Source organism: Rhipicephalus microplus, chromosome 1 (genome assembly GCF_043290135.1).
Source record: "Rhipicephalus microplus isolate Deutch F79 chromosome 1, USDA_Rmic, whole genome shotgun sequence".
Taxonomy (NCBI): domain Eukaryota; kingdom Metazoa; phylum Arthropoda; class Arachnida; order Ixodida; family Ixodidae; genus Rhipicephalus; species Rhipicephalus microplus.
In genome coordinates, this window is record NC_134700.1 from 136,740,649 (window position 1) to 136,765,208 (window position 24,560).

At 42.1% G+C, this 24,560-nt stretch overlaps 1 protein-coding gene across 1 annotated transcript in view; it reads left to right on the top strand.

Moving 5' to 3' along the window:
* LOC119177849 (diuretic hormone receptor-like) overlaps nucleotides 1–24,037 on the top strand; it is a 112,020-nt gene extending 87,983 nt beyond the window's left edge. Inside the window, exons 3-13 of the mRNA XM_075887405.1 lie at nucleotides 2,642–2,773; nucleotides 4,120–4,211; nucleotides 10,799–10,884; nucleotides 11,884–12,004; nucleotides 13,477–13,627; nucleotides 14,086–14,173; nucleotides 15,975–16,041; nucleotides 19,752–19,837; nucleotides 20,249–20,381; nucleotides 21,454–21,495; nucleotides 22,131–24,037. Coding sequence (XP_075743520.1) covers nucleotides 2,642–2,773; nucleotides 4,120–4,211; nucleotides 10,799–10,884; nucleotides 11,884–12,004; nucleotides 13,477–13,627; nucleotides 14,086–14,173; nucleotides 15,975–16,041; nucleotides 19,752–19,837; nucleotides 20,249–20,381; nucleotides 21,454–21,495; nucleotides 22,131–22,445 — 1,313 coding nt within the window. The 3' untranslated portion in view covers nucleotides 22,446–24,037. The remainder of the gene's footprint in view (nucleotides 1–2,641; nucleotides 2,774–4,119; nucleotides 4,212–10,798; nucleotides 10,885–11,883; nucleotides 12,005–13,476; nucleotides 13,628–14,085; nucleotides 14,174–15,974; nucleotides 16,042–19,751; nucleotides 19,838–20,248; nucleotides 20,382–21,453; nucleotides 21,496–22,130) is intronic.
* Nucleotides 24,038–24,560: the final 523 nt, after the last annotated feature.

Below are 24,560 nucleotides of genomic sequence, written 5' to 3' on the forward strand. Positions count from 1 at the left end.
AGGTATTGTCTCAATGGCCGTTGGCTTATGTGACTTACTCAATATAGGGGCTGAGTCCGACACGGTTCTGACAGCTTGGAACCAAATGCACAAAACTTTGCTTTATATGAACTTTTGCCAATTGGTCAGCTGGCAGCTCCACAGCTAATGAAATACGCGCCGTCATGAACCACCGAAATATTCTGGAACAAACAATTCAAGAGTAAGACGTTTTTGTGAATGTGGACCCTGATTTCCGTGGCAAACTGCATGTCATGGAATTTTGACTCTCGTGTGCTTTGAACTGTTTCTTTTTTAAAGTTGTAGAACTCAACAGGGGAGCCGTAGCTCATAGTTCATCAGCATTTAATACGCCAAACAACTGACTATCGACTGCAACTATGAAATAGACGACGATGTATTTCATAGACGACTCTGCTCCAAGATTGACGCTGCCATTGTGTCGATCCATGGTCATTCCATTGTATCTGAGTGACGCGCAGATGTGATCCCTTTTTACCATCTGAGCTGAAACAGAGGCCGTCACTGGAATGCTTTTCCCAGCTGTTTCTAGAAGCAGATCAGCCTCCCAAGGTCGACCAAGTGTTGGGTGAAATGAGTTGCTTGCCGATGAAGCTATCCGAAACCAGAAAGAGGATAGTAAGACTAAATCGTCCAAAAAGAAAGATAGAAGGCACACTAGGAAAAGATCTTCAGCTTCTCCGTTCCATGAGAATGTGAGGCCTGAATGGCCGGAACAAACGGCCAGCCTTGGCTTCAAAAAGAATAGGTAGAGAAGCAGCATGAATAAAACAAGACGATAGAAGGGGTGATGGTCTGTTCCATGGGATTGGAGCAAACGTTGCTTCGCACTTTTTTTTGCCTTTCACGGAGATGAGTTCGTATACAGTCTGGCCTATCTGTCTTCTTTCATGATTCGCTATCAGGTCTTATTATCTCCCCGAATGATTCTCGTGTTGCAGACCAGCGCTACAGTTCCTGAGAACATTTTCTTGATTGTATATGTATAGCTGTCAGCGAAATCAAGTACAAATGAGAAAAATATTTCTCCAGCTATACAGTATTGCGCCTATGAGCACCAGGTGTCGCAACGACGTAACACAGCCAATGCATTTCTATCAACGCGATGGGTGGTGGTAGTGTTCCAGTGGCAGGGCTAACCTTGTAAGTAAAACAGGTTGATAGCTGGGTGCGTCATCAAGTGATAAACAACTCTACGTCTCAAACCTTCCTGTGCTTATACTATTCGAATACTTTTAAAATATTGTGAAATGTCCTCAAGGTAATTAACAAAGTCACGGCTTCTGTAAGCCGCCCAGGTGGCTTACCACTGTTGTTCTCAATAACTATTGTTACGATCGGCTCAAATTTTCGGGACCAGCTCCTTGCTCGTAATCTTTCCAGTAAAACGTCGGCGATGGATTACGAAGAACTGCATGTTACTCGATGTGGTTAAGGATCACGTGGTCAAGTTGGTCAAGAAGGCCGTTGTGGACGGGTTCCAAGCAGAAAATAAAAGCATTGGTAGGAATAGGCAGACATTCCTGTTATCGTAATATCTGCAGCGTGGGGTGGTAGCTTTGTAGGGAACCCTGCGAAAACACTCCAATTTTCGACTCGAAGGAAGGCGTAAAAGCCTGCACGTGTTCGATTAAGCCGTCTCTTTCAAAGTCGACGACACCTCCAATGTCTGCCCTTCGGGGTCTTCCTTGTGGCCGAAAGAGTTCTCGGAATCAAGCCGCTTCAACTGCGTTGGCCTTGGGCAGTGGGTTCGTGACTTCATTGGACGTCGTCTTCGACTGTGCCTTCACCAGTTGTATCGCGTGGTACCTCTCTCTTTCTCGTAGGTGGGTCACCGAGACCTCAGGACACCGCATTGGCTGAAGATGCCGATACCAGTTCGAGTGCCTCAGTGTAGGCAGACGCGGGGCTATAAAAGCCGAGGACTTTTTGTACAAGTTCCCCTTTTTATTATCGCTTTTTTGTTACTTTTGAGTAAAGATAACTCCATTTTATTGTATGAACCCGTCTCCTCTCTGCAGAGTTGGACGATGAGTCTCACGATGGGATACCAATGTTTAGACACGCCGGATCCGCGTTCCCAACGGCTGGCATCAGCGCAGGGGTGTTAAGCACCGGACCCAAGAACTGAAGGCTCCGGAGGGTGGCTAACCATGAATTCTTAATTTTATGTACAGTCCTAGTTAGACATAATAGAAGAAATGGCAGAAGTATAAAAGCTTGGAAACAAATTCCACGAATAACTAAGAAATACACAACCAAATATTGAAAAAAAAAAATTGTTCGGCGTATCCTTCGGGAAAAGGAAGGCAGCGGTGTGGGCTGCACTTCGCCGCAGCCTGCGTAACGTAGGTGAGTTGGAACAAATCCCCCTTAGCATGCCACAAAATGCAAAATGCTTACAGTGGATTTGCGATTACGTGACAAAAAATAAAAGAGCACAAGCGAAGTTAGGTAACATTTGATGATGCGACTTACTTAGGAAAACGATTTCATCCGGTTCACCATATTATGACCGGAGCAACTTCCTGTAGATGGCCTGAAAACTCGCAGTTGTTTGTTAATATGAACCTTAACTTTAGGCTTGCGAAAGAACACCAGGCCATTCCCGCTTCCACAGATGACAATGGTGGACCCCTCTCCTGTCAACGCACCTGGGATGGACTCTCCTGCTGGCCGGTAACTAACGCTGGCACTGTGGCCGTGTTACCCTGCTTCTCTTTCCTGAACGACCTTTTCTACGACACGTCGAGTGAGTAAAATGACTCCGCCTTGGATCTTCATTTCAAGTCACGTACGTCTGTAGCGTGGAGAGTCATGTAGTGCAGTTCACTCACATGGTAAATGCAATGTGCACTTACAATTCGAAGAGAGATAAAAATTGAGTGAGGAGAAATAAAAGTGCGAAGAGAAATTAAAATTCAATCGCATTGAAATGAATGTTGTCAAGTCACATATTTGCACACGCTAGGACAACAACACGAGCGCGAGGAGAAAACCGGAACCAGTGGATGGCCGTTCCACCCCTGGGATGCAACCCCGGCGTAATCGCCACCGCTTCCGCGCAGACGCTACCACCCGTGTCGTTGACACATCTCTGTTTGTTGGCATGCCACTCGTAGACTATGTCCTGGCAGACGTGATACTGCAAAAAAAGTGAGAAAAGTGAGAACAACGATACGGTATAACGCCGAGCTTTCTGGCCCTACAGTACCATACACCAAACAATTAGACTCGTAGCCGGTGGTTCAAGCCAGTGGTAGAACAGCCGTAAGCCGCTGGCTTGCTCTTCATGCTCATCGTTTTTCTCCTTGCATGTGCGAAGACTCCAGTGAACAAAGATACGTGGCGCGGTAACAGAGTCCTCTGTCGGAAGTTTGACATTACTTTGTGTAGCACATAGAAATGCGTATTTGCGCGTCCACATTACTTCAGGCAGGGAGTCCACGAGGGTTTCCCAGCAAGTACTTTGCCGCCCGTCGTTTATCTCCATCGTGACGTATGCGCAACATGAACGTCTTTACACATCTACCACCAAGATCGGAAGTGGTAGCTACATGTACTTCGTAAAGGTCTTTGTACTATATATAGCATCAGAAATATCGGAAGAAAGCAGGCGGGGAAACCACATCATGCTAGCCGCGTTGGCAAGGATCCCTGACGCGTGAATTGAAAAAGCACGTTGGTATGCAGGCGCAGCACTCAACAGCTTTTGTTTCCTTTTTATTACAAATTTTGTTCGTAAGAGAAAATAAACATAAGTTATTCCTCATATCTCTTTCTACACTTTTAGTAAATGGATGTCTTCATGTGACGTTATCCCTAAATATTGAAACAGTAGCTTTCTTTTAATAAAATGGGGACATATATTCGCATATTCAAAGGGGGTCAGGACATCACCAAAAGTGTGCATATCAGTAAAAAAAAACTCATAAATGATGCTTTCAGTTTCTCGAATCTTTAATTACAGAGTGTGATAAAATGTCCGGTGGTTAGAGGGAGAGGATGTGCTCTCTAAAACGCTCGTGTACATATGTCACTGAAATAATATTATTATTTTTCTCATACATGAACTTACTTATGTCTGCACCCATTTAGACAACGCCACGAGAACGTGCCTCGAAAACGGAACGTGGGCTGACAGGTCAGACTACTCAAGCTGTAAGCCACTCGTCGATGTTGAAAGAGAGGTAAGCACCAACGTGTGTTCATGCATGCCAGTAATGTTTTTATGAGAGTCAACGTGCTCAGGCTTTCTTAAGCCGTGATCCATCGGCGAAAGCTTAAAACGTGTTCGTTCTTAAGTGCGAAACGTGGATGATCGAAAAGAGAAATATAGAGCAACTGCAGCTGTGCCTCCTTGATATGCGCTGTAAGTGTGTAATCTTCCGAGAAGCCATGAATCCATACGAACGTGGTTGTTGATCCACTCTCCAGCAACGTTTACCTATACTGAAAACTGTGCCAACACTATCAGTATTGTACAGGCATGAGGGAAGACCGCTGACTTCCACGGCACGGCTGATTAGTATGGTACGTAAACGACGACACAACAAAAAAAAATTCGGCAGATTCCACGTATTTGGGATACTTGGGAATCGACGTTACGCGAAGCATGCGGAGGGAAGGTGACCTGCTTGCATTTTGTAACGACAACTACACTGGCTTCACTGAGCCAATGTCGCGTGGCACTGGTCTGCGCATGCGCAATAATACTCCGCCGCCACCGCGCACGGCCTGCCGCCGGTGTGCGCGCTATTCGACGCGCTGCGCAGACGATCAGTGGTGTCGCGCACCGGAGCCGGCACCTCCCTCGCACTCGGCCGCGGCCACGCGCGACTCGCCGGCGCCTGTGTGTGCTTTCCAGAGGAGTGCCGTCATAGCCTTAGTAGACATATGGACGCCAACGCGCGCGCCTTCCTTGTGCAGTCGCCATCTGACACTGCGCTGGAGCCGCTTGATAGCGCCTCTGACTGGCGTTTGCTACTGTGGTATAGCCATGGAGAAGGAGAGTGCAAATGCTGCTCAACGGTGCAGTAAAGCGGAGAAGCTTAACCCATCGGATCCCGAAGTAGTTGCCCGGCAAAATAAATATACATGTGCCACATAATACGTATACCGTGTTTGTGTCATTTGAACAGCTGTAAGCATGATAATCAAGCTAGGCCTAGACACTCTGGAAAGCTAAGAATAATCAGCTGAACCTTAGCAAACGCTACGCATAAACTGGCATAGTTTAGCTAAGCCACTACCATTTTTTTATTTAGCGACACGTGAATAAAAGACGTTAAATATATGTATAAATGTTGCACGCACAGACTTATGTTGAAGAGTTGCAGATGTTTATATAACAAGTTGTTTGCACTTGCGCAACGATATCAACTTGAACATGCGTATTAGCAACACCAGAACCTGGTATGAAGCGTTGATGCTCGCGAGGATGCTGGCCCTGAACACTGATACATAAATCGACCTCAGCGCATGGCAACTAACCACAATTGACGCTACCCCGACGTGACGGCTCCATCAAAGTTTATAAAATTGGATAGGTAAAACTGCAAACACTATTGACGTTTCACAAAGATTAGCGTCTATTTGAAAAGTAGTTCCGAGACGCGGCATTGCTCTGTGGTAAAATGCTTCATTGTCCACGCAGAATGCTTGGGTTCGATTCATGCTGGGACCCTGACATTTATTCTTTGCATACGTCGGGTCGAAGCTACCGACGTTTCCCATGTGTGGTCTCATCGTTCCTGGGTATACACTAAGTGTCAATCACCTGTGGCATATACCCTCATACCAGCAGCACATACCCGCTCGTGGGTATGTTCCCTGTCTGGCGGGAAGTGTTTGACGTCGTACGCGACGACATTGTGACATTATTTATGCCTTGACCAGCGCGTCATATTCGTCAAACCATTTTGCCCTCCCATGCTAATTTTGGTTCACGCCAAGTTAAGGGGGTGCCCACGAGAGCACCCAAACGTAAGCGGCTAGATATATAAGCTCAAAGTCACCGAAGTTCGCTAAGAAATGCTTCGCATTTAATAAATATAAACAAGGTGGGTCTGAGCTCGCGTGTTAATTCGATATATTGCATGTAAATACGTGCACCCTATGGCAGAAGTATATCGCACTTCTTTTTCTGCTCGAGACGTGCTGGTTGAGGGGCGGGTTATATCCTGACTACCTCTCGCGATGGATGACATTGATAATTGTTCTTTGTTAATCACCATAACAATAACGCTTTGTAGTTATTATATTTATAACGGGTAACCAACTGCTCTTACTGCGTTTTTCACATGCGTCCACATATACCATCAGTACCAGAGAGCAAAAATCGAAGTCGCAGAAGAGATGAAACATTTACCTGAGAAAGCACATGAAATAAACTTTTAACGGTATCATATTCACTGTGAGATTATCAGCAATGAACATACCTATCAAGCTGCCCATTCAGTTCAGACTAAGTTCCCTTTCTATCACTGACGCTGCATGAAGGCTCGGCGTGCTTACGCGCCAATGCACCACGCCACGATGTAATTAGCCGTACATAAAGTAATGGCGATTACACTACATAGACTATACAGTCAGCCTTCCGATTGCTGCAGGACTTCATTGAAGTGAGGCTGCCCTTCTGCATAGGTAATGTTTGAAAGTAACATTTACCTATGCACGCGTTCCACATGGGAATGGCAATTTCCACAATGTGTGACCGCTGCAGCAATAAATAAATCGTGAGGAATATTAGGCGTTACTGTCCGCCGTACTGTTCCTAGGGACAGACACTTTGCGATGCACTTCTTGAGTTGGACTGCCATGCTCTTTCGAAAGAAAGCATTTCTCACTGGAAGAGCTAAAATTACAGAAGGAGTTCATGCAAGCGCTTCTGCGGCTTTCGCGCTTAACCGAATGTGATGAGGACACCATGCCTGTATGTGAATCGGTGCCTTTTTTTGTTTTAAATGCGAATCAATTTTGCGTGCTGCACACACATTTGGCGTCATCTGCGCACCTATTTATCAATCTATCTGTCTATTTATCTACCCCCTTACGTTTGGGTGCTCTCGTGATCACACCCTTAACTTGGCGTGAGCATAAATTTATATGGGAGTATAAGATGATTTGACAAATATGACGCGAAGATGGGATGGTCAAAACATAAATGAAGACACAATCGTGTCACGCAAGTCGGCAGACACTTCTCACCAAACAGTGGCCCATACCCGCCGGCAAGTATGCACCTCTCGTATGAAAGTATTCGCCACAAGTTATTCATACCTAGTATCTACCAAGGAACGAAGAGAACAAACGTGGGCAATTTGAACGCGCGAGCGTTAAAAAAAACGTGACATCGTCAGCGTGGACCCGACGAATGCACAGAATTATTGTGAGGGTTTCAGGAGGAATCAAACGCAAGCATTCTGCGTGGCAATCAAGCATTCTATCACAAAGCCACGCCAAGTCTCTGAACAATTTTTCAAATAAAAAAAAAGCCCTGCAGCGGTGGTCTAGTGGCTAAGGTACTCGGCTGCTGAACCGCAGGTTGCGGGCTCAAATCCCGGCTGTGGCGGCTGCATTTCCGATGGAGGCGGAAATGTTGTGGGCCGTGTGCTCAGATTAGGGTGCACGTTAAAGAACCCCAGGAGGTCGAAATTTCCGGAGCCCTCCACTACGGCGTCTCTCATAATCATATGGTGGTTTTAAGACGTTAAACCCCACACATCAATCAACTTTTAAATAAACAATACTCTTAGTCAAACGGGAGTTTTGGTAGTACTTCTGGCTATCCAATTTTATAAACGCTTCTTATGTACTCGTGTGATGCAGCCGTAACGTCGGGTTAATGTCAACTGCAGTTAGGTGCCACGCGCTGAAGTTAATTCATGTAGCAGTGTCCAGGAATATCATCCTCGCGAGCACCAGCGCTCCATTTAACCTTATCACTTCTGGGGTTTCTAATACTCATGTGCCTTTGGCATTGTTGCCCACGAGCAAAGAACTGGTGCTATAAAGATCCGAAACTCTTAAGCATATGTCTATTGGTGCAACGTGTGTACATATAATTGCCGTAATTTCATGACCTCTCACTATTACAACACAATTAACTTAACTTCGAATGCTTCGCATCACGTTGATTCTCAAGGTACGTGACATCTACCGAATTTTCTTCGCTTCAGGCTTCTCTCTCGGCGCACTTTCTAGTCGTATTTCTCTAACCCACTGCAGGATAGCAAGCCAGTTACTGGTACCACGTTACCCTTGATGCATTTTTCCTACAGGTTTTTATCTCTCCTCATGTACAGCTATATATTTTACTTGGCCCTCTTGTTAGAATGGCTACTTTTAGCAAGCTCTTCGATGCTCACGATCATATCATCAATCACAGTCCCGTTTGCAGGATTGTGAAAAGATAGGTCAACAAAAAACGGCCCCGTATCTGCATGTTACACTGCAAATTTCGTCGAAAGACGATTGTCTTGCGTCTGGAGAGAGTGAACAAAACATTTGTTTGATGTTCTGCGCAATAAAATTTGTGAATGGTATTCTGAAAGCGCTGCGTTAGAGTGGCTCGAGCGTGCAGAGGAGGCGAACGAGCGCATCAATCCACGTCACACGTGAGACACGAGCGCTATCTGGCAGTTATCCTGAAAACGAAATGCGTGACATGCACGCCCGTTCTAAGGTGATAAGGTGTAGAACGCAAGCGACGAGTAGGTGTCACCACCGTGTCGCCTTAGCAAAGCGTTGGAAACATTTGCCTTTTCGTGCAAGCGTTGCATGGCCAGCACAGAGTGATAAAGGCTAGGGCCCTTAGAATTACTTATGCATGTCTCTTCTAGTAAAAAATACACAAACATAATATTGACGTGATATTATGGTGCCCCAGATATGCGCAATATTTGATTTTTATTGAAAATTGCACAAGTATGAACGCCAAACTTTGAGCATTATTTGTGGGCACTGCGGATAGGGTCGGCTCTTTGGAGTATCGTTTGGTCAATTTAGCTGTTTAGGGTACCGTTTAGGGCAGAATAACAGACAAATATATAGACAGATAAATAGACATACCAATATTTTCGCATCGAAGGTCTCCAAGAAAGATATTCGTCCTTAAAAACAAGAATGACACAGGGGCTCTTCTATTGAACTCAGCTCCGTTTTCGCGCTTATAACCGCAATCAATCAACACTTTGATCATTTTGTGCCATGTACTCATTGCGGCCTCCTAACTGGCGAGTTAGTGGTAGCAGGCGTTTCGAAACATACTGCAAGACAAAATTTTCGTTTCAGCCTTGGCTCAGTGCCGGAAAGTTGAAGTCACTGCAAAGAAGGTTCACGTAGATGTCGCAAGTGAAATGACTGATCCCCATATAAGCGTGGTAGATTGCGGGGTAACACGCAAATTAAAACACTTCCCAGAAGGTTGCTTTGTACAACAACGATATGCTTCCGTACTGCTACGTCTTCCATCACTTAAAGTGGTACTACGATACCCCTGGTACACATGCTGTAATCATTCCCCGATAGTGCGATCTATGTCATCAAAGCTCGCAATGCTCTTATGTACACCCCCCCCTCCCCTCAGTGCACTGCGCAACAGAATATGCTGTGCAACTCTTTATCCCTCCCTTTGCACGTATATCCAATGGTATACCAGGACTAACCGAATAATCTTGTTTCTATCCACAGAAAGTGTAGCCAGGCTGAGTCATTAGGAATATATTGTACGGCTTGGTCACATTCTTCTTTAATCATAAATTTGGGACTTATGTATTATTATTCACCAATTCACTAAATTTGGAGACAGGAAGTTAGGGGTAGATAGGACAATATTTCGTGGGCATCGAGTGACAGTAGCAAGCGCAGGACCGTACTGATTGAGGGAACATGAGAGAGGCCTGTGCCATGAACAGGCGATCATGCCCGGGGGGGCTGCTAATGACAATGTGTTAACAAAAGTTCAGAAAGTTTTATAGCTCATAGTGGTAGTAACGCCTGAGCTAATATGTGCTTACTTCGACTACATGTATCGTAAGCATTTTCCAATACGCTCGGCTTTGATTATTGTAACTTTTAAAAAAGGGAAGGAAAATCGAGGAAAAGAAAAAAGCACTTCCTGTTTACGACCTTGCACGTAACCATGAAGTCCTTATTACGAAAATATTATAGGTTATTCAATAAGTTTCTGCGCTAATTTCCATGTCTTTTTAAATATCAGTGTTTGGTGTCATGGCGTTGCACCTTTTCGTAATCATGAAGTCTTTAGAGCCTAACTCAGGCCTCTCGCTTAGGCGCGGCATTAGAAGCGCTTGCGAAATTCGCGTTGTCGCCAAGGCCAACCAGCGAAGTTACATTGTCTAGGTAATTGAACGGATGCAGTTGTCAAGTGTACGCGACACAGTTGTCACATTGTCCTATACTGTGGCCCGTCTGTTAGGCTCTCATTCCTTTATACAATATTAATAAAATAAAATCTAGCCCGTAACTTTGATTCGTGTCAACGAAGCAGAGGAAAAAAAGGTTAAAATACAATAATAATAACCGAAAATACCTACAAACATAAAATAAAGAATGGAAGTAGAAAAAGTCCGGAAACCATAAAACTAAAATTAAACAGAGGTATTTTATTTGCGCGTGCTCACATATCAGCACAAAATGTTTTGCGTCAGTAGATCACGAATTGAAAATGCGTGAACAGGGTCGCTCATATTTATTATGGATGAGTGTCGTACTTCTCGACTATTTTCAAATGATATGTTTTCCCTTGTCACAGGTGGACGAAACAACATTGTACTATGTCGGTTACGGGGTGTCTCTGATCGCTTTGATGATTGCTCTCTGGATATTTCTGCATTACAAGTAAGTAACCTCCTGGAAATCACTTTTTCATAAAATGCTGGTATAGATAACTCAATTTAAATAAATATCATGCAGTAATATTACTATTCCTAGAACATGAAAATATGAATTTTTCTAGGCGCTTGTTTCTAAGTTACAACTAAATGAATGCTACCGGGACGTCTGCTTTTAGACTCCTTAACAATGATAATTGGGAAGCAGCTTAAGGAATACTGGTGTTACTTGTGCTATACTAATAAATAAATTATTTCAACATACAGCTTGGCCAGGGAGAGCATAGGAGTGATCCATCTTTTCTTTTTTGCTTTATAGTTAGTAGTAGTAGCAGTTAGTTTGTAGCAACTGCGTAACGCAGCAGATAATAGCATACTTATGGCCTCCGGGTAGTAGGTGGCATTTTTATGGGCAGCTGACACATGCGGTAAAGGGCACGGTCCACATCACGCCTTCTGGCAAAAGCCGTGTCTTAAACTCGCCCCTATGGCCACTAGCGGCGCCGGCTAAGACTACCAGAGATTACGCTTGCAAGTATACCAAACACATGGGACAGAGAAAAGTGATTCATCATAGCTGTTGGAGGTTAAGGGCTGAGATTTCACTGAACGGATGAATGATTTCTCGTCTACATTCTTTCAATTGAATTTTAGTTATTAATACTACACTACCGCTAAAGACAAAAACGACTCAAACATTTGCTTTTCCAGACCTCATGGTCCGTTCGGCTTATTTGAATATTTTTATAGAAAAAAAGTAACACCAGTACTTTTTAAGCTGATTTTTGTTATAGTCATAATAAATTATCAGGAAGCTGACACTGTGCAATATCTATTAAATCTTGCTCACAGAACAGTTGTAGAATTTGTCTTCCGAGATATGTTTAGAAACACTTTGATAACTAATTGCGACCTATGCGAAATTGTTTTTGTTTTTCGGGTAACTTCCTTGAAAGCAGTTCGTAGATCCATGAAGATGTATGACAGTTATATTCTACTTTTTCAGGGATCTTCGGTGCTTAAGAAATACCATTCACGTCAACCTCATGGTTACGTACTTTCTCGTCTCCATTGTGTGGATGACAACCGCGACGCTGCAATCCATACAGTCTCCTGTCTACAGAACGGTAAAGTGTCAGTGGTCTAATCGGCATCAGAAACTGCAAGTTATAACAGAAGCCAAAACGCGGAGGCACTTAGGAAGCCGAGAGGGCTAATTACGGGATTATTTAGTCAGCGAACCTTTATTAAGGGTTTCGCAGTCCCGCAATAGCTCGCAGATATCTGCAGAATCAGTAAAGTACAGCGTGTGGCGCCCACCATAGCCTGGTAAATGGTGCCCGCGTAGCGAACAATCGAGCGAATCATAGATTGCTGGTTTGGGTAGTTCTTCTTGGAAATATATTGCTAGCGGCTTAGTCTCGTGTTGGCTCATTATTTTAAGAATGGCCAGCACAGCAAGTTTGGTGCTTCGGAATGACGAGTTCGGTTGTGTAATATTGCAGGCGCAAGACATGACTCCGAGGCATGACCTATTCAGTGAGTCCAGAAGAATTTTACAATGCTGTGTTTATTAACGTGCAATTCGATCAATGCTGGTGACGTGGCTTATAACGGAGCCAGCGTTCATGCCCGTGTTGTCGGGACAGAGGCAGAAAGGCGCAAGCAAAGGCAGGGAGGTTAACCAGACGTCCGTCCGATTTGCTACCCTGCATTGGAGGAAGAAATGATGGAGAGACCGTCTAATTTATTAGATTTTGATCGTAATGAATCAATTCCGTGTTTGCTTGTTTAATGCGTAGAACTTCTGAAACTTTCTCAATAAACGCATTGCTCCACAGCGTAAGAAAATTGTCTCACCAACATGACACTTCCTTAATGAGGCGGCAGTTTCGCTTTTACAGTAGCCATTGCAGTCTTATGCAGTGCACTTGGTGGCCGTGTGAGAAATTCAGGCGCAAGCTGTATCCTGCCCAAGAAATCTGCTTTGACTTGATTATTTACTTATTTCAAACTGGTAAACTATTTGTCTGCGTTGATTATCATGTGCCTCTGCTACGTCAACTTTTTTTCCTGTACATGTCCTCTGCATAACCCTACTTTAACGCTTAATAGGAGCTGTTGGCAATGTGGCATACAAATAAATATTTAAGTAAATAAAGCTTCTAACATGATTTCCAAATGTAGCAGAATAAATAAAAGTTATATTTATCACTGTCGCCACTTATGCTCACGCCAGAAAATTATATGGCAAAGCATAAAAGCCATTTCTCAATGACAAGACTGCTTTTCAACAGACCTCATATAAATAAACTTTTCCTCATGACTCCACATTTTAAAATGTTTGTGTGAATTTTCGAAAATAGTGTCAGCGGTTCTTTCACGAAAGCCAAACAAATGTCTTTTAAAAAAATGCACTTTTTCTTATTTTCTGGTCACCGTCGTGAGTCTTGAAAACATTTGTGATCTCCAAGCAAAGCGAATCCAAATGATTGTTTATATTTGTGCGCCTAACCATGTCATGAACACCCATATTAGGTGCCACTCTCGACAACTCTGCTATATGATTTCAAGTGCTTTGTGTCTCTTGTCTGAGCAGGGTGCATGCTTCCTCTACATTGTGCTCACATACCTCATGGGCACAAACTTCTTCTGGATGTTCGTCGAGGGTCTCTACCTGTACATTCTGGTCGTGAAGACATTCTCAGTGGAACTAGTGAGGATTCACGTCTACGCCTTCATCGGATGGGGTGAGAGCTTGTATTAAAGTAATTGATTCACAACATGTAATGGCCTTCACAGTAGCTTTAGCAAAATAACAAAATTAAGATGTTCATGTTATACGAGAGAGCTGGAATGATGGCATTTGAAACAATATACGACAATATCTGTGAGAAGTACTTGCCTGATAATAAACATTCTTCAAAATCTGACGAGTTATGCGAACATATATATGTTGTGCCTTTTAGTGATGACAGACGGTGAAAGCAGTGAAGCGCGTCGCCGAAATTTGTATTCTGAAAGCTGTCTTTTTTTTTTTAAGTGTGGCACTACTATTCCGCTCACCTGAGCACGTACGTTGCTGGTATAAATAAAAATTACAGTGCTGAAGCACTCTGATATTCAATTTGTGGTTACTGTTGTGGAAAATAAGGTGCATCGCTGTAAAGAAAGTATTTATTTTGCGTGTCTGCTTTTGTCTGTACAGGGTTGCCAGCCATAGTGGTGACAGTTTGGTCAATTACAAAGGCCTACTTCAGTGCCAATCGCAGTGATCCTGTTCTCTTCGACGGCTTGTAAGTGTATATTTTTATTGGTTAAACATACTTTATCCATGTATTTCAACGCTCTATTTTTCAACGATGGGAAAAAAATTTTGCCAAACAGATACGGACTAATTGTGAGAGCATAAAATTGCTGAGATAATGACAATATCTTGCTCATGGAGCTACTCTTCACCGACGTAGGTAATTACATTTGTAAATGAGAAAGTAAGAATTATTTACTTATTGGCATCGCTAATTTTTATGTATTATAGATTCATTTTAACCTATGTCAGTTGAAAATGAACCAAAAAATCTAATCATCATTTCCTGTGCTTGCGCGTGTAACGAAGTTACCCTTTTCACATGTATCCCTCAAACTCTAATTAGCACCTGGGTCGTCAGCTAAGCGTTCACACATACCTCATTCTTACGTCCGGTATGCTACCAAACATTAACAAACGTCACCCACAAAATTAAGTATTTTTAAATACGACAAATTTTATGCAACGATCATGACCCGGAGCCACGGATTTCTACAACCGAACAAGATTAGAACGAGAGTCCAATGGCATAGGCAACAAAGTCACATATAACTAAAAATTATATTAAGTAAATCTTAGTTTTCGCCGGCCACTTTATGTTTAAAGGGATGTCACACCTGCCTATGATGTCATATTGGGGAACCAGATGCATAGTGTCGCAGTTTTCCCTTAAGGGTGCTTGGTACTGGTCCTTATTTTAATCTTTCACTGCTGCACTTGTGCAGAACTTTTGTAGCTTCAACGGTGGAGAAAGGTGTTGTGGGGTATGCCAAGGAACAGGAACCATTTCGAAAACTCACATTATTGTGTATTTCGAATAGAGTTTTAAAGCATCAATCAAAATTTCAGTTCAAACATTGTACAAGTCTTGCGCGACATCTCTTTTATGGACGATCGAGATCACGCAATGAAGCTTACGGGACAAAACGTGCAAATACATCAAAAAGGGAGAGGGACAATCACGTTTGTGAAGTCGACCAGTTTCTTGAGGTATTTTTAAAGCCTTCAGCGCATGTCAGCTGTTCGCCTTTTTTTGCCTGCTTTTTCACAGAAACTCCCTCCCGAAAAAGCCCTCAACAAAGAATGTGGTCTCTTTAAGGTAGACATATATTTTAAAAAGTATGACCGTTTCTTTCAGGTTTACGCGTAGCGTCGCAAGAAGGGGCAAATAATTCATTACAAGAAAAATCAACGTAAATGTTCACCCAGTGAGCGCTTGAGAAACCCAAAGTGCCTATTTTGTCAAGTCATATAGGGGAAAGATAATGTGATTACCAAGAAGGGTACAAAATAAAGCAACAGTGGCATTGCTCTAGTTCAATAAGACAGTTTGCGAGGCTTTTCTTTGACTGTTTTTTGAATGCCTTTTTAAAGACCTCGAACTCAGTTCTTTTGTTTCCTCCTCGAAAATAATAAATTTTTCTGGCACCCCTAGCTGCGTGCTAATTTTAAAGCAGGATTTCTTCGTGAAGCAGAGCAAGTTTGCTTGTTTTTTTTTTCGTTCCTTCTCAGAACAAGAAAAAAGATGACTGCCTTTGGAGAATCCCCCAGTACCTAATTGAAGGCTTATTGTCGGACGCAGAATACCAGCCATTAATCTTAGGAGCAGTCTTCTTTATTTTTGAAAGTCCGGACACAATCACTGCGGATCAGTTTTCTCGCGTATGAAAATTATGTTTACAGAAATCACCGTCCGTTTTACTTCCTGCGTTTTTTAAGAATTTCCTATCGTTGAGCCTCTCTTAGGCTCTTTTTCTGGGGCCGCCACTTCGCAATTGTTCTCCTCGCAGGTGCGTCTGGCAGCTGAAAGACATTTACGACTGTGTCTTTATCGGTCCTGTAGCCATCGTTCTTCTGGTAAGTCATCATAGCGTACGCGAGATTGTGGTGCGCATTTCCGCCCACATGTTTTTTTTTTTTTTTGGGGGGGGGGGGGAAGGCTTCATTTTAACAATTCTCATTTTGCCGAAGCGTTTAAGCGGGTAAACTTAAGGTAATTTTCTTCAGTCGCAAGTAAAAAAGGAAGCAAACTACTGTAAGGCATGATCGGTTCTCATAAAATTATTGCGTGAAAAATGTTCTTTTCGTGTGTCACAGTTTCATCTTTGGGTTGTTTTTGGGTTCGAATCACATTTATCCTCGTGTTGTCTTAGCAATGCTGTTGCACAATTATGGATTGAAAATGTGCATTTTAACTCTAATTTTTGTCGGCGGAAATGCTGTGTGCTCAAATTTGGGCGCTCGTTGAAGAACCCCAGGTGGTTGAAATTTCTGGAGCCCTTCACTACAGCGTCTCTCATAATCATATGGTAGTTTTGGAATGTGAAACCCCACATATCACACAACTCTAATTTTGTCATCTTCTCTTTTATTCCCTGTAATATACTCATTTCCATTTAGGCCCAAGTAGAGCCTGCAGTATTTGTGCATCAATTAGTTATTGAAGTATTGAAGTATATGTTAAATAAGTATATAATATCTAACAAAGGGAGTGCATTCGACCGCTTGTTTTTCACTGAAATCATCATTAGGTTGCAATTCTTAAAGTATGCTAGAATAATTTCTTTTGAAAAGAGAAGGAGGGGGGGGGCTCATGACAGTAAGTTTTTGAGAACGTCTTGTGTTTTAGAACCCAATACCACAGTATTATTATGGAAGACCCAGTGGTGGAGGGCTCCGGAAATTTCTACCATCAAGTGTTGAATATTGTGCTCTGACACCGCACAGTACTCTCGTCTTCTGGCATTTCATCTCCATTGAAATGTGACAGCTGCGGCCGAGATCAAACACGTGACCTTCGAGTAAATGGTGGAGCACCATAATTACTGGTCTACCATGGTGTACCTGAAAGCCTGTTCTTCTAAAACTTTTGCGAAAGAGGAAAAGCCTGGTTGTTGGACTTCAGCGGGCATCTCAGATCTGGCTATTGCAAAAATAAAGTATTGGTATTGTACTGGCCGTCTTATTTTACTACAGACGTTTGGTGATTATAACAGACATCATTTTGTTAACCTTCTTTGACTGCGTATAAAGGCATTTGTTCCGAGTCATCTTGGATGTAGCCATGGGATTTCACAAAGGAGCAGATCAATTTACTTTGATATGCTCGACACAAGAGATTCATAGCTTTATGTGGAACATAATGAAAGACCTCGTTTATTATTTATTTTTCAAATATTTATTTATTGATTTATTGTTTATTTATTGATTTTATGAGGAGTTTTCACGAAATGCCCACAAAGGAGGCAAAAGGAGAGAGTGTCTCCTGACTTAGCCCACGATTCGTGAGGCACCTCGGGCAGTTACAGCAAAAGATTACGCAGAAATATTCAACAACTTACCTACAAGTAATAAATGAACGAGGAACCCTACAACAAGCGGAAAAATAACAGTTAATTATTCAAACAAATCTGTTTCCTAACAATCAATAAATAAGGCATTATCACAAGTATTAAATATTCCGAAATACATACAAATTGAGTGTAATAAGAAAACGATTACAATAAATATACTTCATACATTGCCCATATTAAGCACACGCCTCCTACAAGTGGCTTGAAATTATTACATTCCTAATTCCCTTCCTACGTTTTGTGATGTCTTCAGATTCCACTATTGCGGAATCGCTTCATATTCATGATTTCTCTTCAGTGGTTGAGAATTTAAATTCAACGGATGCACGCTCAACGTATATAATGTAGTTATCAGCACTACCTCAAAGCGCGCAATCCTCTGTCTGAGTGAAATAGTCACAACAGTCTTCAGCTGCTAACCCGAAGATCAAGGGAGTGAACCTGGTTACGGCGGTCGCATTTTGGTGGAGGCGAAACGGTAGATCCTCGCGTACTGCGCGATATCAGCTCACGTTCCAGAACGCCAGATGGTCGAAATTGCCGGTGCTTGCCACTACGGTATCTCTCATAGTCTTACCATGATTTCGACTCCTTAAACCCTGGATATATTATTATTATTATTATTATTATTATTATTATTATTATTATTATTATTATTATTATTATTATTATTATTATTATTATTATTATTATTATTATTATTATTATTAATAAAGCACACAAGCACACTGACGGATGTGTTCTGGTCGGTGCCTTCAATATGACGGCCATCTTAAGTTTCTTCCCAAAAGTTTTTTTGCTTAATGCTGAAACGCGAGAATCTTCTCATCTTAGCAAGGTGGGTGTGCTCCAAGCAGAAAGCAATATCAAGAAAGCTGAATTCAATCTTGCAGTTGCTGAAATTTATTTTCGTGAACATAAGTGGCCTAAACCTTCAATAAGCCTGCAACGGTGCTTCTTAGAAGAGTTTCTTAGTAACTAGAAGTTGTGGCCACAATCAAATCATTGTCACAAAGATTGCCGTCATGAGGGAATAACCTTGGGCAAGGGAAACTTTCTTCGTGCGGGCTCAGTCGGGTTGTATCATGATCGACTGACAGTGAATACGGAATCACTGGAAGTGATCTTGTTGTCTGCCAGGCCTGTTTACCTTTTACAAGGATTTTTTTTCGCTTTTAATAAAAAATAGCGATATATCAAAAGGAGCTACAAATTTATACGAAAATACAATATGTTTGTATGAAACTTTGAACACATGCATAGCATCTTCATGTGCATAAATGCGATAAATGTAATGTTCTTGAACATACAGCGTAGAAATTTATATAAGTTCGTCTTTGAACGAAACCAAAATTTACGCGAATAATATCGGTTCGTTGAATATATTACCCAATATTTTTGTACAGAAGCTGTAACTATTCATTTCATGCACATGTTGACAGTGAGGGTGAGGGCGTTAGTATTGTCATTCCTTCAAGAATAGGTTTGAGCTGAAGCTAGAGTGTGCGCAAACTGCAATTGTAGAAAAACAAGCTTTACCATGACCTATTAACCCAACCAGGAATACAATTATTTTGATAAATTTACCTTTTGAAATATTGATATTTCTCATTTAGGAAGTGAATACTCTCGCCTTGCTAGTTTATTTTTTGTTTTATGTCAGGGTTAGTACAGTGGTGTATGATAACAGGTTGCATGGTTTGTACACCTCCGCATTATTGTAATAGCATCACGTGAGGCTTATACTGGCCATGACCTCTTAGTGAAAAGCGTAGCAAACGGTACACGATCATGTGCGTGTCCTGTATACTTGCGGCTGGCGTAAAACATTTAGGTACTTCTCGTGCCCCCTGTGTAGGGGTCTTATTTGCCCGACATCATTCGAAAAATTACAAGGTCGTGCATTCGTGTTTGACAGTGCAGTTTCTATAATTGCCTCCCACAACTGCTTTCAATCTTTAATTAGAACAACAAATGATCTCTGCTCTGCAAGTGGCAACAGTTTTTAATGACTCCAGGTATTGCATCACAAAATTGAACGTCACACGAGGCGCTAGATTTACAGCTATTCTCGTCTGGAATTGTAACGGGATTGGTGAATGTGCATTCGTGCTGAAAATAACTAATAACTGCTTCAGAAACGTCGAATTGACGTTGAAACTGTTCTTTTTGCAGCTAGGTATAAATTTTGTACGTGTCGTTTTGGGTTTTCAGGTTAACGTGTTCTTCATGGGAGAAATAATGTGGGTGCTAATTACAAAACTACGGGCCACAACAACAGTGGAAACGCAACAATACAGGTATTGGAAGTCTACGTTTCTTTACCGCCATCATAGCAAACAAACTTGCCACTTATGTGTGTCTGCGTGCGTGTGTGTTTATGTGCGTGTGTTCGTGTGTGTGTGTGCGCGCGCACGCAGTTATCGGTGTATATTGGTTTGGTTCTGAGTGTATATTGCATAATCATCACCCAGCACCTGGAATATAATGTCAGGTGAATAGCTAGGCTTATATCTCCAGCATTTCTTCAAGCACTTCTATGTCATGGCGATCGGATAGTAAAATCTTTCGAAATGAACATTTAATGCAGGCCACCAGAAGAGGTGAAATATAAGAGAATTGTTCTTCAGTTTTTGCTGCTTGCATGTGACCCACATGCAGTTTGGCCGGTGTGTGTTCATTAAGTCCTGACTCTCGAACATCATTTACAGAAAGGCAGCGAAAGCTCTGCTAGTATTGACTCCACTACTTGGAGTCACGTATGTCTTGGTGATCTGGACTCCGTCTCACAAGACTGCCAAAACTGTCTTCACTTACCTGCAGATAACACTGCTGTCTACTCAGGTACGTATTTTGCTCAACTAATTGGCAGTGTCCGCTTCAGAAAACTAGGTAGGGCATCGCTCTTATGATATAGCATTATACACATCACGGTACTCTAGAGCGCACTTCTCTTCCCATATTGTGTCAATTTATTTGTGTGTCTTTGCGCGCTATTACATCCTCCGCCTAATTGCTGATACTTTAGAGCTCAAATCCATATTCTTGTTGATGACAGAAATATAAACGCAAATAAAATGAAAATAATGCTTGCCTGGTCATCCGTCTCTATATGAACATTGTGTCCATGCGAAATTTCATTTTTAGCATCAAACATCATGGTTGTAACTTTGTTTTCTCTTCATTCATGTTCGTTTTAGACCCTCGCAATTTTTAAATAATATCACTCGAACATCAACTGCAGTATACGGTACTTTCTCATATAACGTCAAACAACGATCACTGTCGCGCCGGCTTCATGAACACGTGATAACACACATAAGGCTGATATTCTATATCCATCTCTAAGCAAACAGCGTAGCATTTGACGCTTACAGACGGCCGTGCTCTCAGTTTTTTTGGGCATCATGTAGAAAGTTTTGTTAAATATGGCATATAATAGGCGCTACCTTGTTCGGGCGTCGCTGTTCGCGTAATATCAACTAGAAAGTTGCAAACAAGCCATAAGGTTGAACAAATGAATGTGATAGAAACAAAGTGAAGTGGTATACCAAGGAAGATTGGTAGCTTACTATTTTGGATTCGATCTCACTAACTGAACGAAACGCTACCACTCGATACTACCACTCGATGAACGGAAGCGGAAGCAAAAGAGCGCTTTGTTCTTTCGTGTGGCTTGCTTAGCCGTTTTTTCCCCGAGAAGAGGTGTACCCGGAAAGTACGGAAAACCTACTCACCAAGGTTACAACGCTTGTTGACACGTGGTGTCGCGAAAACTGGAAGCGAATTTACTTATTACATGAATAGATAGAAATGATAGACCCAAATGCGTGTTATCACAATTATTAGCCTTTTGTGGGATATGATTGCTGCAGTTTCGATTTCACCGAAGCTTCCCTCTCTCGTCATTTTGCAGGGCTTCACTGTGGCAGTCCTGTATTGCTTTTTTAATGGCGAGGTAAGTATTAAGGCAACCATAACTAGACAAATGTTCTTTAATGAACATCAATGAATTGCTCGCGAAATTTGCTACTTACAATGTGGCGTTCGGCTTGTAGCTATGTATAAAGTGATTGGAGAAAACGTAATTATTGTTGGAATGAGAGAGGCATCATGTACTGTATATGTTCGAGTTAATCTTCTGAGAACACATATGTATTAAAGTTGCGGTAATTGGAACAGGTGATTATTCAATGTGCTTCCGAAAAATGCGTTGCTCTCACTGGTAACAAAAAATACTTTGTGGCTCCTTTTTCAAAACATGAGAGTTCACGTGAAGTTTTCTTCATTGTACTTGCTTTTATTAGAGCTTCTTATTAGCCTTTTCAATATTAAGTGGTACTGCTATTCCATGTAACCCCGTAATGGTAACCACTTCAACTTTTGTTGAAATCAGCTTTGAATATTCAGTCTATTCTATAAAGCTGTAAGGCAATAGAAGGATATATATCATGGGTAATCAAAATTCAATCTAATTTAAGCCGAAATGTTGTCGCTTTGCGATCATGACGTGTCCCATATGATGAAAAAGCATGCCTTTGCCGTTCCTGCAAACCGAACATGCTGCAACAGTGCTCCGTATGCTCTCTGCAGGTACGCAGCACCATCCGGCATCACTTACAGCGTTGGAGGACATCTCGTGCTCTTTGCGCTGAACAGAAAAAACAGGGTCTCAACTACCGCGTCGGTAGCCGTCGGCCGTCATCTGCAGCGGTGTCCAGTATCGGAATCGTAACGCCAGTGCATGGGGACACGGGGCGGCTTTACAAAGGACGGGCGCCACGATCGAGCTGCATCAGCTTCGCTTCGACAACGTCCACGGTCGCTCCTCACACCGGCTATCTGGGTCCCGCGCATCGTTTTAGCAACGGTGCGTTCGGGCCTACCGGGAAGGACGATGCGGTCTAGAGCAGCAACGGCGAGGGTCATGGAGCTGTGGCTTGGCAGTGGGTGACCTCTATCCTGAGAGGTCACCAGGTAGAGCTTGCAACTCGAATGTTGGAGTGTGTTTGAAACGTAATCAGTAAGAATTACGGAAATATTTTAAAACTGTTATGTGGAAATCATAGGTATCTGCATTTTCAAGCTGATATTTGTGGATTGTGAGAGAGTGGACTTCCTAGCAGATTCTAAGGAACGCCGCCGCTGGCAAGGGACACAAACATGATCAGTCTGCGAATGCAGAACCACAAAAGCTTTAAATATAGTAGCATTCTCTTGACTAAAATATTTCTTGTCAATGAGGAAACACAAATAAAAAATAATGCAAAAAAGAATATTAGTGACCAAGGACAAAATGAAGACAATGGGAGAATAAAAAAAGCGAAGAATACCATGCACAAAGTAGACAACCTTAATATAGGACCTGGTCTTACTCGAAAGCTATACTGAAAAATAATTTCGTTGGGTGAAAGTTTCGTGGCTGCGTAATTTCACTTCAACGCACAATGTTTCAGACCCTTAATTCTTGAGTGATTATATAGGTAGCCAAGAAATGTACATGTAGTGGGGTTTACTACTTCTTATTGTTCCATTTACGCTGGAGTTACGTGCCTTCAGCGAGAAAAGCATTTCAAAATACATCTGATTATTACATTAAAGGTGCGCGTCTCATAAAAATTTACAGACTGCTAAATATCTTGCTAAATAGTATTTACAGTTCATCAGAATAAAAGCGGGTTGGCCGAGAAGCATAGGTAAAAAATCACAATCGCAAATTTTTGATTCATATATAAGAATGTATTAACTTGCGATGTCTTATCAAATACAGTTACAGCACGTTGTCCGAGCAGCAGTAAGATTCGATAAGTTGCATTGAGTATGAGCTGCACTGATTCGCGAGTGCATTTAACCAAACCCTTTTCGTGAACGTTCAGCGAGCTCTCCCCAATATCTCACTCGATACTCTTGTGCACAATCTTGCAGAAATACAACATTTAATCGCATGCAGACAATATTCGACTGCATGTATGCAAAAAAATCACTGCGATGTGCTGCCACGAGACAATGCCCTTTGTTTTAGTCTAATGACAATATCTGTTAAATATAACTAACATTTTGTGGAGTTTTACGTCCCGAATATACGCTGTGAATATACGAGACGTCATAGTGGAGGGCTGTGGAAATTTCCACTAACTATTGGTTTTTAGTCTGTCCCAGTATTCATACATGTCGTGCTTTTTCTTATACTGGCATTGATGACCACAACAAGTAGAAAAGAAACTACGACAGGTTTGCATTGGTAGAGGTTGATCCTCTTAGTTTCAGGTACATCTAAGAACTGGGATTTCTGATCTTTATCTGTGAGAGTGAGCTTCATAAGGATGTACCGGCTGTGATGTATGTTTGCAATGTATGAATGCCTACTATTTCACAAGGATTGTTTATTATGCATTGAAGCTTGAAATCATGTTTGGGTCTACGACATAAAGTGAGAAAAGTGGTAGTAGTCTAGGGCTTGTGTGCGTCGTTGGTCATATTAAAGTTTCTCTCTTCTCAAACTGTCTCAGTTTTTCACAGATGCTGGGCTTGGCTGCTTGATGCTTCCTGGCCTAGTATTTTACACTAAAGACGGTCTACATCCTTTAAAGAACAGTGATGATAGATGACAGTTTATTTCCGGTGTACCCCCAGCAGCAGACAAATGGCTTCTCTGTACAAACTTCAATTCCTACGTTCACTAGTGGATTTCTAAACCTTTTTTTAGTTTCTTCTTGTTTGCATTTCAATTATGCTCATCACTAAATGTAACTATTGTCTCGGATGAAAAATAATCAGGCAGGGTTATAGAGGTCACGCACGTTATAGCCCTTAAAGACGTAAGACATCTCGCGTCGTAAGCATGAAAGGTGCGGGTGAAAGCCAGTGACGGGAAGCAGATTAGCTTGAAGATTCCAAAACGGTGCTTCCAATTTTCTGCAAACTTTTATTCCAATAAAAGTTATCCCGTATAAATCTCTATTTGAGAGAAACGTGCCTGAGGCAACTATCGAAGCAGCCTCAGGCATGAATGCTGTTGAATCC